This window comes from Monocercomonoides exilis (genome assembly GCF_001643675.1).
Source record: "Monocercomonoides exilis strain PA203 chromosome Unknown scaffold7-2047599, whole genome shotgun sequence".
Taxonomy (NCBI): domain Eukaryota; phylum Preaxostyla; order Oxymonadida; family Polymastigidae; genus Monocercomonoides; species Monocercomonoides exilis.
In genome coordinates, this window is record NW_027150552.1 from 1,390,444 (window position 1) to 1,405,690 (window position 15,247).

Consider the following 15,247-nt stretch of genomic DNA (forward strand, 5'->3'; position numbering starts at 1 on the left):
GTTTTGGTAATGAATCAGAATAATATCTCTTTGAAATGGAATATATATTTAATTGAAGTTAAAAAAAAATCTTTCATTCTTTTTTTTCTTTTTTTTGTTTTGGATGTTTTCATTTTCAAAAACGATTTGTTGTAGTGAAATTTTTTATTTCATTAAAAGGTCAAATATTGGATAAAAAAAGAAAATTCTTCATTATTTCAAATAAAGGTAACATCATGATCATTGAATCTTTATTTTAATTTTCCTGAGGTAATTGAACGTTTGTGAAAGTTCATGAATACATACGTTCATGCAGATATATTTTGCAACAAATGCCATCAACAAATTGTTGGAGTTCGGTTTAAATGTATGAATTGTCCTGACTACGATCTTTGTGCCAATTGTCGCAGCTCTTACAGTTTATTTCATGATCCCTCACACTCTTTTTCTGCCATAATACCTCAAGTTGTAAAAAATTTTGATCAATCTTTCGAAATTTCTTCAATGGAAACGCTTCATAATCAACAAACTTTACATTCACAGCAACATGTTTTTCAAACACTCCCCCCTCCGCCACCGCCACCGAAAACTTTTTCACAAACAACAGCTATTCCTTTTACGAGTCTTCCACCTCATCCTCAACAGCCACCTCAGAACCTTCCACCAATTCCAACAAGATGGAGTCATATCAATATTCTTCCGACCTCGCATATTGATCAATCAGTTTTGTCGACTTTCGGCTCTGCACATGAAAGTGCAACTATTGTTGAAAAAGAAAATTTCATTCGTCCAGCTTCACCATATTTACAGTCTTCACTTTTAGAAACACCTCCAATTCAAAATATACCATTACAAAGAACTGCTTCTCCAAATCAAATAAAAATTTCTCCACCTCCTTCATCGCCACCGTTTATTCCGCAAAGCATACTTGCGCTATGCTCAATTGCACCTCGATTATCGCAGTGGATGATAAGCGTTTATCCATCTTTTCCATTTTTGCATTTAGCGTTGCCATACTTTTTTTGCTACATGGTTCAGAAAGACGATGTACTGATTGTGGAGGAGTTGATTCAATGTGTTCCACCGTACATGTGCATTGCAGCTCTGCAAGAGGTGCAGATAATACCAGATGACGAAGAGTTGTTTTCGCTGGTGGACGAGTTTAACTCTGTTCTGTGCAATGCCATTCTGGGAATTGAAGACGAAGTACAAGAGCCGCAAAGTTTGGGGCAAGTTTCCGGAGAAGAGATTAAGTTATATGAAGAAGAAGAAGAAGAAGAGAAAGACGGCAAGGACTCAAGTGAAGAAGATAGCTCCTCTGAATCAGCTGAAGAAAACAGCGAGTCAGAGAGTGGGAAGAGTTTGAGTGGAGAAGAAGGAAAAGGAGAGCAAAGCGATGAAAGCGATGAAAGTGATGAAAGCGAAGGAGAAGATGAGGAGGATGACGAGGAAGGGGAAGATGACAATATCGGCTTTAATCTGCAAGATGCAGGAAATAATGATATATATGAAGGAAAAGCATCCGATAACATCATTGAAGCAAGTGAACGAAGACTTAACCAAAAGCGTCTGAAGCAAGCAGAAAGACGAGAGAAGCGGAGGCAGAGCCGTGTGTCGCATTCACTGAGGCGCCGGCGCCATCGAAGCAGAAGCGAATGGACAGAAGCAGAGAAGGAGATGTTAGCAAACACTCCGCCTGCAGGAGCAATAGATCACAAGATGAAAGGAAAGCGTGCGAAAAATGAAGAAAATCGTTCTGAGAAAGGATTTGATGGAGGAGAAGATTCGAATTTACGTCCTTCACGCAATCATCAACATCATCAACAACATCAACAATCACATCAAAATCAACATAAACCCGAACTATATTCATCTGAGCATTTTGAATCGCCCAGCGATCCTCTTCAAAGCGAGGCTAAATCAGTCCACTCTTCCCTCCGCTCATATTTTCCCTCTGAGCGCCATTCATTCAGCAGCAGCATTCTTTCTCTGCTGAAGAAGAACCCACTTTCTCCTTCTTTTCTGCCGGCAAGCTTGTCTAATTACGACCCAGAGATCATTTCGGAGTTTGCGACGGCCGCGCCGCTACCTCCTGTGACGGCAGATGTGCTGGATAAACAGAGGAGAGAAGGGCAAATGAAGGAGGAAGGGAAAGAGGAGGGGAAAGAGCAAGGGAAAGAGGAAGGGAAAGAGGAGGAGGAGGAGAAGGGAGAAAAAGATGATGATGATATTGTTGTTGATTGTGATGATTATGAAGGAAGAATTAAGGTGGAGGGAAAGAATAAAGAAGACTTTAGAAACGCTATCACAACTAATAGTACATCAGTACCTTTCAACATTCATTCACCAGTTTCACAATTTTCTTCTTCCTCTTCCTCTTCCTCTTCCTCTTCAACTTGTTTTTCTTCCCCCTTCGAGGTAGATGTATCTCCTCTGATTGTCACTTCTCCTCTGCCTTCTGTTGCCTCTCCGCCTAATTCTGCAGACAGAAAGCCTACATTAGCATTCACTTTGACTACAACTCCTGCTTCTTCTATGTATCGTGCTTCAAGTTCATCATCATCATCATCTTCTTCTTCTTCTTCTTCTTCATTGCCTCCTCCACCTCCTTCACTTCTTACCACATCCATCGGCAGTTTATCCAACACTTCATCTTCAACTTTTTCAAATGATAATTCATCGTCTTCTTCTTCTTCTTCTTCTTCTTCCTCTTCCTCCTCCTCCTCCTCCTCCTCCTCCCTCACCCCATCTCGACCCTCTTCTCGCCCTTCCTCCCGCCCTTCCTCCCCCTCCTCCTCCTCTTTCTCCTCCAAGCTCTCCGTTGCCTCTCTCCACACCCGTTCTCAGCAGCTGCCTCTGCCTCTGCTGAAAGAGGCGGTTGCTTCACTGGAGGCATCGTCTCCTCTGACAGCAGAGTCAGATGAATACATTCGCAGTGTGTGGTGGGTGGTGCGGGCATTTATGGAGCAGAAGTTTGGGAAGGTGATTGAGAATATGAAGGAGAAGGAGAAGGAGAAAGAGAAAGAGAAGGAGAAGGAGAAAGAAAAGGAGAAAGAAAAGGAGAAAGAAAAAGATAGAGAGAGAGACAGAGATAGAGGGAAACAGAATGGGATGGGGAATAATGGAAGTGGGAGTGGTATGAATAGCATGAATGTAGCTGGAGGGATGAGAGGAGAAAGAGGAGAAAGAGGAGAAAGAGGAAGAGGGAAAGAAGAAAACGAATCAGAGGAAGAAAATGAAAGGCAACATTTTGAAAGAACAGGAAGGGCGAATGAAGGCAAAAAAACGAAGAACCGGAAAAGGAAGAATTTAAGTGAGAATAGGAAATCTTCTATGGCGAATCGTAGCCCTTCACATATTCCGCCTTCTTCATCTTCTTCATTCACCCCTTCTTCCTCTTCCTTTACTGCTGCTGCTCCTCCTCCTGCTTCTTCCTCCTCCTACTCTATGCATTCATTTCCTCCTTCTTCAAATTATTCATCAAATTCTTCTTCTTTTAATTCTTCTTCTTCCTCTTCCTCATCTTCTTCCTCTTCTTCCTTCTCCTCTTCTTCTTCTTCATTTCATCCAAATCCTTTTCCTCCAACCACCACATCACTATTTCCTGTGTCCGTCTCATACAACAACTCATCTTCCCTCTTCCCAAACGCTTTTCCTTCTTCTTCTTCCTCTTCTTCTTCTTCCTCTTCTTCTTCTTCCTCTTCTTATTCAAATTCTTCTTTTTCAGACAACTTTTCATATCAAAATTTCAATTCATGTTATAAAAAACCATCATATCAACAAGCGTTTTCTCCTTCTTTCACTTCAAATTCTTCATTTTCTTCTTCTTCAAATTTTTCTTCAAAATCTTCTTTTTCAATGAATTCTTCTTCTTCTTCTTCTTCTTCTTCTTCTTCTTCTTCTTCTTCTTCTTCTTCTTCTCATCCCTCCTCTTCTGTCTTTCAATCCGACGCTTTGCCATCTACACCAGACATTTCATATGCTTCTTTATGCGATAAAACCACTTCATTGTCCACTTATCCATATCATCAGAACATTTTGTCTTCAGCAAATACATTTCAAAATTCTTCATTTCCTCCTTTTTCTTCCTCTTCCTCTTCTTCTTCCTCTTTTTCTCCTTCTTCCCCTTGTTCTTCTTCTTCTTCCTCTTCTTCTATTTTTTCTCCATCTTCTTCTTCCTCTGATACCCACTCCATCACTTCAAACTCCTCCCCTTCTTCTCTTTCTCTTTCTCTTGTCTCTCCATCTCCAACCAATGCAAGTCTTTCCTCTTTCCTTCCTTCAAACGCTCTTTCGCCTTCTCCTTCTCCTTCGCTTTCTCTTTCTCTTTCTCTCCCGGATTCTCTTTCTTCTCCGCTTTCTTTTCCGTTACGTCCTCTTTCGTCTTCTTCGACATTATCTTCATCATCATCATCATCTTCTTCTTCTTCTTCTTCTTCCATCGCTTACTCCACCTCCTCCTCTTCTTCTTCAGTAAATTTTGCTCTTTCTCCTCAAAACTCCTCTTCTTCTGTGATAAGCACAGCAACATCTCCTTCTCTGCTTCCATTAGACCCTTCACGCAATGTGCAGTCAACAAAATACTCTCCTTCTGCATCATCATTGCATTTATCTTCAACGTCACCTTGTCATTCTTCTTCTTCTTTTCCTTCTTCTGTTCCTTCTTCTTCTTCTTCTTCTAACACATCTTCTTTATTTCCTCCTCTTCCTCCTTCTTCCTCTTCCTCTTCATCTTCCTCCTTCTCTTCCTCTTCTCTTCCTCCTCCTTATTCTTCGTCTTCTTTGCCTCCTTATCCGCCTTCTGTGTAATCTTTCAACTTCTCATTTGCAGTGCCTTTCTGACAAGTTGCTCTTTATGAACAATTCATTCAAAACTCTTCTATATTCTTCAAATAATGCAGAAAGGAAGACTATCAAAAGAAGAAGAAGAAGAAGAAGAAGAAATAGATAAGAAATTGTGTTATGATGAAATATTGAATATCAATTTTATTTTATTTTATTTTAACACACAACAAATAAAAAATTAAAATAAATAAATAAATAAAAGATCATCTGAGAAAACGAGGAAATATAGCCAAAGTCATCCTTTCAACAAGAAATAATAATAAAACTGGCTTTCTCTTTCTTTTAAGTTGATTTAGATGAAGATTTCATTTTGATATAATTGTCGCTTCCAAAAGATGAGCGATAAGTCTGTAATGTGTATTGTGCAGTTTTGGTTTGTCATTATCGGTGAATTTTTTTTAAAAATCATAATGACTTGCAAAAAGTGTTATAAAACTTTTAGCATTTTTTTGTTTATTTATTTGCGTTTTATTTTATTTTTATTTTATTTTATTTTATTTTATTTTATTTATTTATTTGTTTGTTTTTCAATTTTGATATTTATATATAAATGTTCGCTTTCATCCTCTATCAGGAAGACTTTTTTTTTTCGCCTTTCAATCCCATGTAACTCTAAAATAGCTTTTGTTGATGCTGTTTTAAATGTTAATGTCTCTTGAGACTGTTATTGTTGTTGTTTGTACTTGTGTGACACTTCTCTCCAACTGTCTCCAGCTGTTCAGAAGCGCTGATAGCGAAATTAATGCTTTTTTTTTGAATGGTTTATAAGGCGAATTCTTCCTGAAAATGAAGCATTTCTTGTGTAATTCATTGATTTCAGAGAGACTTCTTGTAAAGTTTTACTATTTGATTTTTTAATAAAGATATAGAAGTTGATTTGACAAGTCTGTGCTTATTTCAAAGAAATGGTAAATTGTTGGTTTTCAACTTAAAAAATTTATTCATTGCATTTTTCATTATCCTGCTTAATATTGTTTCTGCCATTTTGTGGGAAAATTGAATTTGGTGATTGTTGCATTTTGTTGTATTTATAAAGTTTATTTTCTTTTCTTTATTTTTTTCTGGAGGAAATTTGAATTTTTGATTTGCTCATATTTTTATTCCAAGAGAGTGAAAAGAAAAAGAAAAAGAAAGTTTGCTGCATTCATTGTTTGATGAAGAATTTAGTATGAAACCGAAGCTATTAAAAGCTTCTGTTTTTTGTTTTTCAAAAGACAGTTTGACATTTGAAGGGGGAAAAAATTTCTTAAATCAGCTTTGCACAAAAGCAATGAGACTGTTAATTGATTGAATTATTGAAAACAAAGTCCGTTCGCCTTGGGCGCATTCGTGTTTTTGATCTTTAAGAAGCAAACAAATATTTCGAAAAAGCACAATGTGATATAAACTATTTCAAATGATATGCTCATCATTAATTCAACAAAATTTTCTTCTTCAGCATGCTTTTTCTCAAAAATAGTTTGCAAACAAAAAGGAATCAAAAAAGCAAATAATCCATTCTATTTCGCTTTCCAACTTTTCATCATAAAGCTTCCAAATTTCCGAAGTTATTCATAAACTTTCTGTTGATAATACTTATTTTTGGATGACAGCCAAAAGAATTAGAAACGTTCGTTTGAACTCTCTGTACGCAGGAACGCACTGGACATAATTTTTTTTCAAGTTTTCTTTGAAATAAATCTTATTTTCAACTAATTTCAAAATCCTTTTCACAATTGCAAGAAATGCTATTCATTCGGAATTTTGCTTGTTCTTTTGAGCCTCAACTTCTTCTGGCATGTTTTCATCGCTCATCCACAGCGACAAATTATCTCTAAGAAGTTGCAATATAAGAGTTGCATCTTTGTAGCTATCTTCTGCCATCTCATCCACATGGTCCATTCCATCTTCAAAAGCAGCTCTTGCACACTGAATTGCCTTTGCTGGTGCATTCATGATTTCATATAAAAAGACAGCGTAATTCAAAAAAATACTGAGGCGGATCGGCATTGTTGGATTCAGTGACTTCGTAGCTTCGTCTATTCCTGCGCTGTAAGCATTCAATGCCTTTTCGGCTGATTCTTTTCGTTCAACGCCATTCTGGCATTCACATTTATACCTCAAATAATCTCCTTTCCTATATCATAGTTAAGTGAGCAATAGAAAAATCAAAAGCAATATCTTCAATGTTTTTAATTTTTTGTTTTACTGAACAAACATTTTTAAGAAAAACACTTTTGATTCACACGATACGCAAAATGGAAGAAGAGAAACGTCTAGCAATGTTATAACTTTTTCGCAAACTTCAGTTATTTCTCGTTGGATATCTTTCCGAAATTGTCTTGCAATTTTTAAGAATGGTGATTTTCCTTTTTGTTCTTCTTTGGCTTCAATTGCTGCTGCAACGCGCCATGAAGCCCTCTTAGTACCAATAATATTTTTATATGCAACAGAGAGGAGTTTTCTTTCTTCATCTATCAATTCAGTTTTTGATTCTGCAACCGATGTCATCGTATCAGCCATTTCTATAAAATATTGGAAAGTAATTCAAAATTCAAAATATGTCAAAGCAGAAAAACCTTGATAACGCTCTGACATTTCATATAAATTAGCCATATATATAGCATCTTCTCTTTCGGAAATTCCAGCCATCAAGAAAGTTGAAATTTTTGTTCGCCTTTTTATTTATGGGTTTTCATACAAAAAATGAAAAAAAAAACGTGTTTTCATAGTGTCAATTGCAAGAAAAATAAAATAAATTTGTGAATGATAAAAATTATTCATTTTATTGTTTATTGTGGGCCTCAATGAATATTATTTTTTTGTTTTGAAAAATAAAAATGAGTTTAATACATGAAAGCAAAGAAATGATATTAAAAGAACATGAAGAGTTGATTAAGAAATGGGAATCCATCCAAAAAGAAATTAGCTCGAGAGTTGTTGAATTTGATTCATTTAATATTTTTTCAATTCCGGAATCTGGATTAGCACTCCGCGAAATAAATCAAAGCGAACCGCATACATCTAGATCTTCTGAAAGTTTAGTGGAAAATTCAAGTTCTGAAAAAGCTTCAAGTTCATCTATTCCTTCCTCAGAGGCTGATCATCAAGTTCCTGCTATTCGTTATATTGGTGGAGTTGACGTAAGCTTCTTCAAGGAAAACGAAGGAAGGGGAATGGCATGCGTTGCTGTACTAGAATTTCCTTCTTTTCGTTTAGTATACGAAAATGTCAAAGAATTTGAATTAACAGTTCCTTATGTATCTGGCTATCTTGCATTTCGTGAAAAGGATATTCTCGAAAAAATGATTGCAGACATTAAAAATACTCATCCTCAATTTTATCCACAGATCATATTTGTTGATGGGAATGGACTACTTCATCCAAGATGTTTGTTTGTAAAATTTGTTTTTGATAACTCATGATTTTTTCAGCTTCAGGACTCGCATGCCATATTGGAGTAGAAACAGATTTACCAACAATCGGTATTGGCAAAACCTTTTTATCAATGGATGGATTGAGATGGAACGAAGAGGAATATAAATCTCAATTTCAAAAGAAAGGAGATTGGGTTCGTTTAGTCAGATATGGTAAAACAATTGGAGCTGTATGTTGTTTATTATAATTATATATCGTAACTTGGGTCTTTTTTATTCATCGTGCAAATCTCTTCAATTAATAGTCCCTTAGAACAAATGATAAAAGTATTCGACCAGTTTTTGTATCAGTTGGACATAAGATATCAATTGAAACAGCTGTCCGTTTTGTTAATGATTGTTGCATGTTTGCTGTTTCTGGGAAATTTTTATTTTCATTTTTCAACTCCATTATTTGTTCTATTCATAAAAGATATCGTTTACCAGAACCAATTCGAGCTGCTGATCAGATTGGAAGGGAATTTGTAAGAGTCCAGCAGCAGAAAGAGCATCCTGACAGTGAAAAATCAAAAAAACGCTCATCAGAAAAAGTAGGAAAGATGGTGTGGGTAGGCAGCGCAGGGGAAAAAGAAGCACGCGAAAAAAAACTAAAAGGATCTTTTTATTACTGGAAACCTGATAAAAAGGGAGATGAAAAAGAAGGAGATGAAAGCAAGAGTGAAAAGGAAAAAGAAGTTTGTGATAAAGAAATGGAAAATGAAAACGTTGTTTCAACAGGCTCTTCAAAAGAGGAGAAGAAAGAAGAATAGTGAGACTTTTTAAAATTCCTGAAAATTGAATTTTTTGTTGATAATCATTTGAAATAAAGTGATGCACGGACATCAGTTTATTTCTTATTTCAACTTTTAATAATTATATGAACTAGATTCAAAAAAAACTTATTTCTATTGAAAATGTAATATTTCATTTTTCAGAAGGAAAAAGAAAACGAAGAATAAATGTAATTTATGATGAAGTGGAAGGTTCTGATGATGGTGTAGCTGATGATGTGGATTCCTGGAGAGGAGATGCCTCTTTGGATTGTTCTGAGGTTGATGACTCAACTTGTTCATCTGGCTTTTTAACACGAATTAATTCAAAGCAACTATCAAGACTTTAAGGAAAATGAAGTAATTAAACAAGAAAATAAGCACACGTTTCTTTCATATAGTCAAGATTAGATTTTATTGCTTTTGAGAATCCACAAGTTGTATCTATCAATTTTTCTTCTCCTGCAAGTAAAGAAGCAGCTTTTATAATTTCCTTTGATGCATCAAAGCTGCTTAGCGTTTGGAAAATCTGGGCATAATCAGTAACGACTTTGTTTAGTTCATTGCAAAGTTCTTCATGTTAAATAAAAAAACAAATAAAACAAAATTACAAAAAGCAATGATGAAACAACTTTGCTGAGATGGGGGCCTCATTCTAATGTCGGACATTGCCATTGTTATACAACTTGATTTTACTTCAAAATTAACTTTTATTTTTTGTGATTGATCATAAATGTTATTTTATTTTCAAGGTCATGTTTAAAGTTTTGGAATTTGCATATCTTCATTATTCGATAAAAAAGTCTATCTATTTAATTCAATCAAAAATTGACAATATTAATCATGGGATAATTTAAGAATTTTTCATTAGAAATTTTGGCTTATCTATCAATGAATGACAAACAAAACTATAAAATTGTTAAAGATATTAAATTGATGATGGACAGTGTGTTTATTTGTGTTCAAATTGAGATATTCAAACATTTTTATCAAAAGATGATTTTTCTTCGACAGTGAAGGAACTGCATCAAAAAATCATACATTTATCAGAATTAGCAAATGTTTGTAAAGTTTTATTTTTGCAATTTTAACAATTGGGACATTATTCACTTTGCAGGATATGAAATTGAAGCACAAATCAGTTATTGAGGCTTGCATCTATCCAACGCCTGCTTCATCTTCTGAATGTGCAGATGCTGTGCTTCCCTGTAATACTGTTTGCAACTTTTTTCTTAAACTTTTTATTTAAAAATTGATGTATCACATTTTTTTGGTGACGAAAATGTGTAAAGGTGTTGCATGAGCTATTAAGTCATATAAATCGTGAATCAATTGGATTGATAAAAATCTATCAAGATCTGATTCTTTGGATATCTCTCCATTCGGCTCCTGTTTTTAAGGTTTTGAATAAACTACTACCAAATTTCATTGTTCAATTTCAACTATTGAAATGAAGGGAGTTGGCTTTGGAACAGAAATTCAAATAAAAGTTCAAGAAGAAATACAAGCTGCAGAAGAAGCTGCAACTGTGTTGTTATCTTCTCTGTCCATATATCATACTCATAGAGCTAAATGTGTAAATAGGGTTTGCCTTTTTGGAAATACTGTTTATATTTCGTGTGTAAAAATTACAACATATTCTACAATAGATTATCAAATATCCAACAATTGACAGTTACAAAATGTCTCTCAGGCAAAAGGACGAGACATCATACTTGACATTTGTTATTTCATTGGAGTTAATGAGAGATATGGCTGTCAAAGTGGCTGACTCTGTTCAAAAGAACTACAAACATCTTGATAATCCTTCCGGATTTGCAAAACATCTTCATAAATCAATGTTTTAATGCGATAACGCAACTGTAATTGGAATGGATCATTTTATGGATTAGCATGTATGTTGTAGTTTATCTTATAATTTCTCGAATGAAAAGATGGTAAGTCAGATAAAAAATTAAAAGTCTATTTCAATGCTTTGCAAGAGTTATTTGATTTTGACATTTGAAAACAAATCTTATATGTTTCAGTTTTCAATTTGTTATTCTATTTAACTTTTATCATAATTTTTTTAAATGAAATTATTCCAAATGAATATTTTTTTTTGTTTGTGACATTTGATGCGTTGAGAAAGTGAAGATCGCTTTCTTTGTTTGCACCTTCATGAAAATGTGTTTTTCTTAAAGATTACAAAAATAAAATTGTAAAACCAATTAACATTGTAACAGATTTTGTGTGAATTTGTTGTGTTTATTCAACTTGGAAAACCAATACAAGATTGGATGTTTTTTTTCAAAATTTTGCAGTTAATTTGAACTTGTTTGCTCATTTTTTCAATTAACCTGAAATTGTGAATAAAGACAGAAAAGAATGAAATTCAACATAAACAAACATTTTTTTGCTTAAGGTAATAATTTTTGTTACACGTTTTGAAAGTACCATTTTATTATCCCGTAAATATTCTGTGTGAAACATCTTGTGAAGAGTGATGTGTTTGGAAAAAAATCAAAAAATTTTTAGCAGAGAAATTTTATTATAAATTTTATTCCTTTTTCAAATTCAGAAGAATCTTTTCCAGTTCTTGCTCCAAATGGATCTGAATCCTCGCTTTCTGGTTTATTAAATTTTACGTCAGTGTCTTCTTCATCATTAATTCTTAAAAAAACATTTTTTTTTTTTTTTTTTTTTTTTGAATTCTCTTCGTTTTCATCAACTTCATCATCTTTAACAATTTCCAATTCAATTTCTTATTCAAATTGAAAATTAACAATTTTTCAATAAATTCTCGACATGATAGAAAACATTATCTTTACAAAAAAAATTTTTTTTTCATTCGGTATCTTTCCCAATTCAAAAAGGTGTTTCATTCAAGGCAAATAAACGTATGTTAATGTTTTTAAAATTAATATTCGATGTTAAAACCTTTTTCGTATTTCCGTCTTATCCATTCAGCTTCATCAATTTCAACTATTTTCCCAGCCCCTCCCATTTTTTCATTTCTGCAATTTTTGTTGTTTGAAGCAGTCGACCTTGCAACGCTTGTCCAGTTCTCAATCCTCATTTGTGATACGTTAAGCATCATGCCATTTTGCCTTTCTTTGATTTCCAGCCTATACATCAAAAAAAGTCATCATCACAGTGGTAATCAGGAATTTTGAAGACTCCAACGTGATATTTTTGAATCAGGAAACACTTTTCTTGCATTTTGGGTACTTCAAAAATCTTGAATGTCCCCTTCCTTTTCAGACATTTTTGACTTTTTTGAACTGTTGGCAAACTGCAAATACCTTTGGTAAATATTGTTGGAACCATTTCCTTGATGATTATTCAGATGAAATTGACTCATGCAGGTCATGACCTTTTTTTTGAAAGGTATTTTCTTTTATATTTCAATTATGAAGAGAAAAATTGATTTGTGTTCAAACCTTTTTTTTATTTAATTTAAAAAATATTATTTCAAACTTTGACCAATGAACACAAGGTTTAGACAAAGAACATTTTTTTCTTAATCCTTGCAAATAATGGATCGCAAAAATGATTGAAAGAATCAAAAATATTAGGTATGCTTATTTTGTGCTTATGCCATGATATATTATTATAAGGTGGTTATCAAAATTTTTTTGGAAAATTCATTTTGTTGTTTTTTCGAGTTATTATAAAATTTGAGAATTTTCGTCGAATTTTCATTCCGACTTTCGTGACTTCACGTGAAAAAAAATCATTTTATTATCAAGCAAAAGTTACCATATTTGTAAAATAAAGCGAGTAAGAAGGAATATTCGATGAAAATTCTCAAATTTAATTTTAACACGTATATTCAACAAATGGAACTTTTTAAAAAAATTTAACGTTTGGTGCAAAATATTGCACTTCAAGCATTTTCATAGAAAAATTATGCTTCGTGGATGAACTTTTTGTAATCAAAAAATACAAATAAATTGGGTTCATTTTAGAAATACGTGTGATGTCACAAAACATTATGTTACGCAATTATTTATCCCCATTTATAAATATAAGAATCATTTATATTTTCAAATTTGAGAAAGTTTTCAAAAATTGTGGGAAAAACAAAGTTTTAATAATATGTGCAAAAAATGCTTGAAAGCCCTTATTTTCCCACATTTTTAATACTATTGATCATGCAGTTTTTTTCAAATTTTCTTTCTTAAATTTGCTCCAGTTTTTTATTCACTTGTGATTTTTTATTTTTTGAAAGTACATCAAAATTTCTGTTAAAATAATGAACATCACATGAATCAATGTGGGGCGAAATTCTTCCATTTATGAATAAAGCAAACAATTGTTCCTATTTTTTTCAACGGTCATATCTTAAAAAGCATTTCATTCTCTTTCAATAAACCTCATAAAATTTCGAAAAAATGAGAAAAAGATAATAAAATAGCGATTGGAACAAAATTCAAAAAAAAATCTTTTGTAACATTCTTCAAATGACTTGCATTTTCTTATCAATATTCTTTATCGTCAAATAATATTTCATCATAATAAATTTTATCCTTCAGTATTTTGAATTATCTTTCAAGTTTATTTCGAGGATTTAATTTCATCATCACAATCTTCAAAAGAAATATTTTCTTTTTTTTATTTTCCATTTCATTTTTCTTTTCCGAATTATCATCCCAGTCATCCAGGAGCTTTTCTTCTGAAATTTCTTTGCCTGAGAAGTCAAATAATTTTTTCATGAGAAAGAAGAGGATAAATCGATGATAGAGGAAGCTTCATTAAAACTGGTGTATTCGTGTCTTTGAGCACGCCGATGAATATGAATGATCTTTCTGTGACTGAAGGTGATCATGCCGAATGAATTGGTTGTTGTAGAGCTTCGACCGTGGCTGTTCTCTTCTCTGTTAAAGATAACAACGATGGTGCTTCGAACTGAGAACTCATCTCAGACTTCAGAACCACAAATACGCCTCTGTCCTGTGTCCAGCAGATGTGTATGCTGTGAGGGACGAATGTCACAGCATCCACATTTTCTTTTTTGATTTCTCACCTGATTGTTGGGTCTGCTCGAGAAATGTGGGATTCGATCAAAAACAAGCTGTGTCATTCGTTGAATAACATACGTTGCCTTCTTTCTTTGATTGAAGGGAGAAGAATTATGAGTACATATTTTCTGAACGAAGAAGATTCCATCCATCAGCATTTGTTTGGCCAAATCTCAAGATTTAAAGACAAAGGAGGCTTCAAGTCATCAGGAAGTTTGAGATTCAGCAACAGAATAACTGGAGGAACTGATTGGCCATAAACTGAAAATCCGCAATCAATGAAGTATTGACAGTTCTAGACGAACATTTAGCGAAACCGGGTCATGCGTTTGCAGGATGAAGAACATGCCGTTTGGAGCTATCTGGAACCCTGTGCGATGACTCATCCACTGTAAAAATCAGTGCATCGAAGAAATTATTGTTCTGATGAAATCCGTTGAGCATATCACACAAGGGTTTCAGAACTTGTTGGCATGATACTGAAAGCCTGTTTGAGTCAACAAATTTTCGATTTTGATACCTTCAGCTCCGGATGTCTTTTGATGAAATCGTAAGCAACTGAAGTTGAAACTATAACATCTGGAGTGTTTTCTGATTTCAAATCATTTTCAACATTTTCAATCTAATTTTCTTTTATTAATACGTATCATTGTATATTTTTCAAAACCAGTTTACACATTTTCATGACGTTCAAACTTGCTCCAGATAGTGATTTGTTTCAAATTTCATCAAGCACAGTGTGTTCTTTTTCACCAATAATCACAGCAGGTCTACCAATATTTGCACCAAACCTTCCTTGCCGAACAGCTTTCACTGCAAGCTATGAACGAATTTTGCTAAATAAAGAGCTGTAGAGTGCATCCATCATACACTCAGCCCCTTCATTCACAATATGCGCAATTTTCTCCAATTGATTCCGAAGTTGTATGTTTTCGAACGATGGCATAGCCTCCAATAGAAATGGCTGACAAGCGGTTGATTATCCAGCAACTGTTTTTTCATTGTTTTTTTTTTTGGGATATGATTGAAAAGCCTATTTGTTTATATCAATTTTTGTAGAAATATTTCTTTTTAAACGTTAAACACTTATTATGAATTACAGTTGTTCTCGAACATTCATGAAACTGATAGAATTTCAATTGGATTATCTCACACTTGCATTATTTCCACATGGAAAACAAACAATGAACTTTTTGGTGTTGTGGTGAAAATTTTTGAAATCGTAAATTTTTTCGGAATGTTCATTAACAGAAGA

The 15,247-nt window shown here is 33.7% G+C and overlaps 5 protein-coding genes across 5 annotated transcripts; 3 read left to right on the forward strand and 2 right to left on the reverse strand.

Annotated features, from left to right (window-relative positions):
* Positions 1-273: 273 nt before the first annotated feature.
* Positions 274-4,788, forward strand: MONOS_50 (Sequestosome 1 B (SQSTM1B); the record flags this gene model as incomplete). The annotated part of the gene is made up of 1 exon (XM_067875114.1): positions 274-4,788. The coding sequence occupies one exon, from the start codon at positions 274-276 to the stop codon at positions 4,786-4,788; it is 4,515 nt and encodes a 1,504-aa protein (XP_067733494.1).
* Positions 4,789-5,958: 1,170 nt separating this feature from the next.
* On the reverse strand, positions 5,959-7,492 carry MONOS_51 (putative 14-3-3 protein). The gene is made up of 3 exons (XM_067875218.1): positions 7,383-7,492; positions 7,022-7,328; positions 5,959-6,940 (listed from the first exon to the last, which is right to left on the reverse strand). The coding sequence occupies exons 1-3, from the start codon at positions 7,453-7,455 to the stop codon at positions 6,556-6,558; spliced, it is 765 nt and encodes a 254-aa protein (XP_067733495.1). The 5' UTR covers positions 7,456-7,492; the 3' UTR covers positions 5,959-6,555.
* Positions 7,493-7,620: 128 nt separating this feature from the next.
* Positions 7,621-9,125, forward strand: MONOS_52 (putative endonuclease V). Its single transcript, XM_067875326.1, has 4 exons — positions 7,621-8,193; positions 8,238-8,410; positions 8,486-8,586; positions 8,653-9,125. Exons 1-4 carry the CDS (start codon positions 7,644-7,646, stop codon positions 8,987-8,989), a joined length of 1,161 nt encoding a protein of 386 aa, XP_067733496.1. The 5' UTR covers positions 7,621-7,643; the 3' UTR covers positions 8,990-9,125.
* On the reverse strand, positions 9,122-9,708 carry MONOS_17103 (uncharacterized protein). Its single transcript, XM_067869991.1, has 3 exons — positions 9,622-9,708; positions 9,376-9,562; positions 9,122-9,333 (listed from the first exon to the last, which is right to left on the reverse strand). The coding sequence occupies exons 1-3, from the start codon at positions 9,662-9,664 to the stop codon at positions 9,186-9,188; spliced, it is 378 nt and encodes a 125-aa protein (XP_067733497.1). The 5' UTR covers positions 9,665-9,708; the 3' UTR covers positions 9,122-9,185.
* Positions 9,709-9,925: 217 nt separating this feature from the next.
* On the forward strand, positions 9,926-11,367 carry MONOS_53 (putative Proteasome activator pa28 beta subunit; the record flags this gene model as incomplete). Its single annotated transcript, XM_067875434.1, has 6 exons — positions 9,926-9,935; positions 9,986-10,050; positions 10,107-10,205; positions 10,282-10,389; positions 10,446-10,574; positions 10,639-11,367. The coding sequence occupies 6 exons, from the start codon at positions 9,926-9,928 to the stop codon at positions 10,834-10,836; spliced, it is 609 nt and encodes a 202-aa protein (XP_067733498.1). The 3' UTR covers positions 10,837-11,367.
* Positions 11,368-15,247: the final 3,880 nt, after the last annotated feature.

Coding starts and splice junctions, on each gene's coding strand:
- MONOS_51 (XM_067875218.1), bottom strand. CDS start 7,455: ATGGCTGGAATTTCCGAAAGAGAAGATGCTATATATATGGCTAATTTA. Junction 7,329..7,382: donor AATGTCAGAGCGTTATCAAG/GTTTTTCTGCTT, acceptor AATATTTTATAG/AAATGGCTGATACGATGACA. Junction 6,941..7,021: donor AAAGTGTTTTTCTTAAAAAT/GTTTGTTCAGTA, acceptor ACTATGATATAG/GAAAGGAGATTATTTGAGGT.
- MONOS_17103 (XM_067869991.1), bottom strand. CDS start 9,664: ATGGCAATGTCCGACATTAGAATGAGGCCCCCATCTCAGCAAA. Junction 9,563..9,621: donor GAGGCCCCCATCTCAGCAAA/GTTGTTTCATCA, acceptor TTTAACATGAAG/AACTTTGCAATGAACTAAAC. Junction 9,334..9,375: donor CTTGACTATATGAAAGAAAC/GTGTGCTTATTT, acceptor TTTTCCTTAAAG/TCTTGATAGTTGCTTTGAAT.
- MONOS_52 (XM_067875326.1), top strand. CDS start 7,644: ATGAGTTTAATACATGAAAGCAAAGAAATGATATTAAAAGAACATGAA. Junction 8,194..8,237: donor TGGACTACTTCATCCAAGAT/GTTTGTTTGTAA, acceptor TGATTTTTTCAG/CTTCAGGACTCGCATGCCAT. Junction 8,587..8,652: donor TTTGTTAATGATTGTTGCAT/GTTTGCTGTTTC, acceptor TATTCATAAAAG/ATATCGTTTACCAGAACCAA.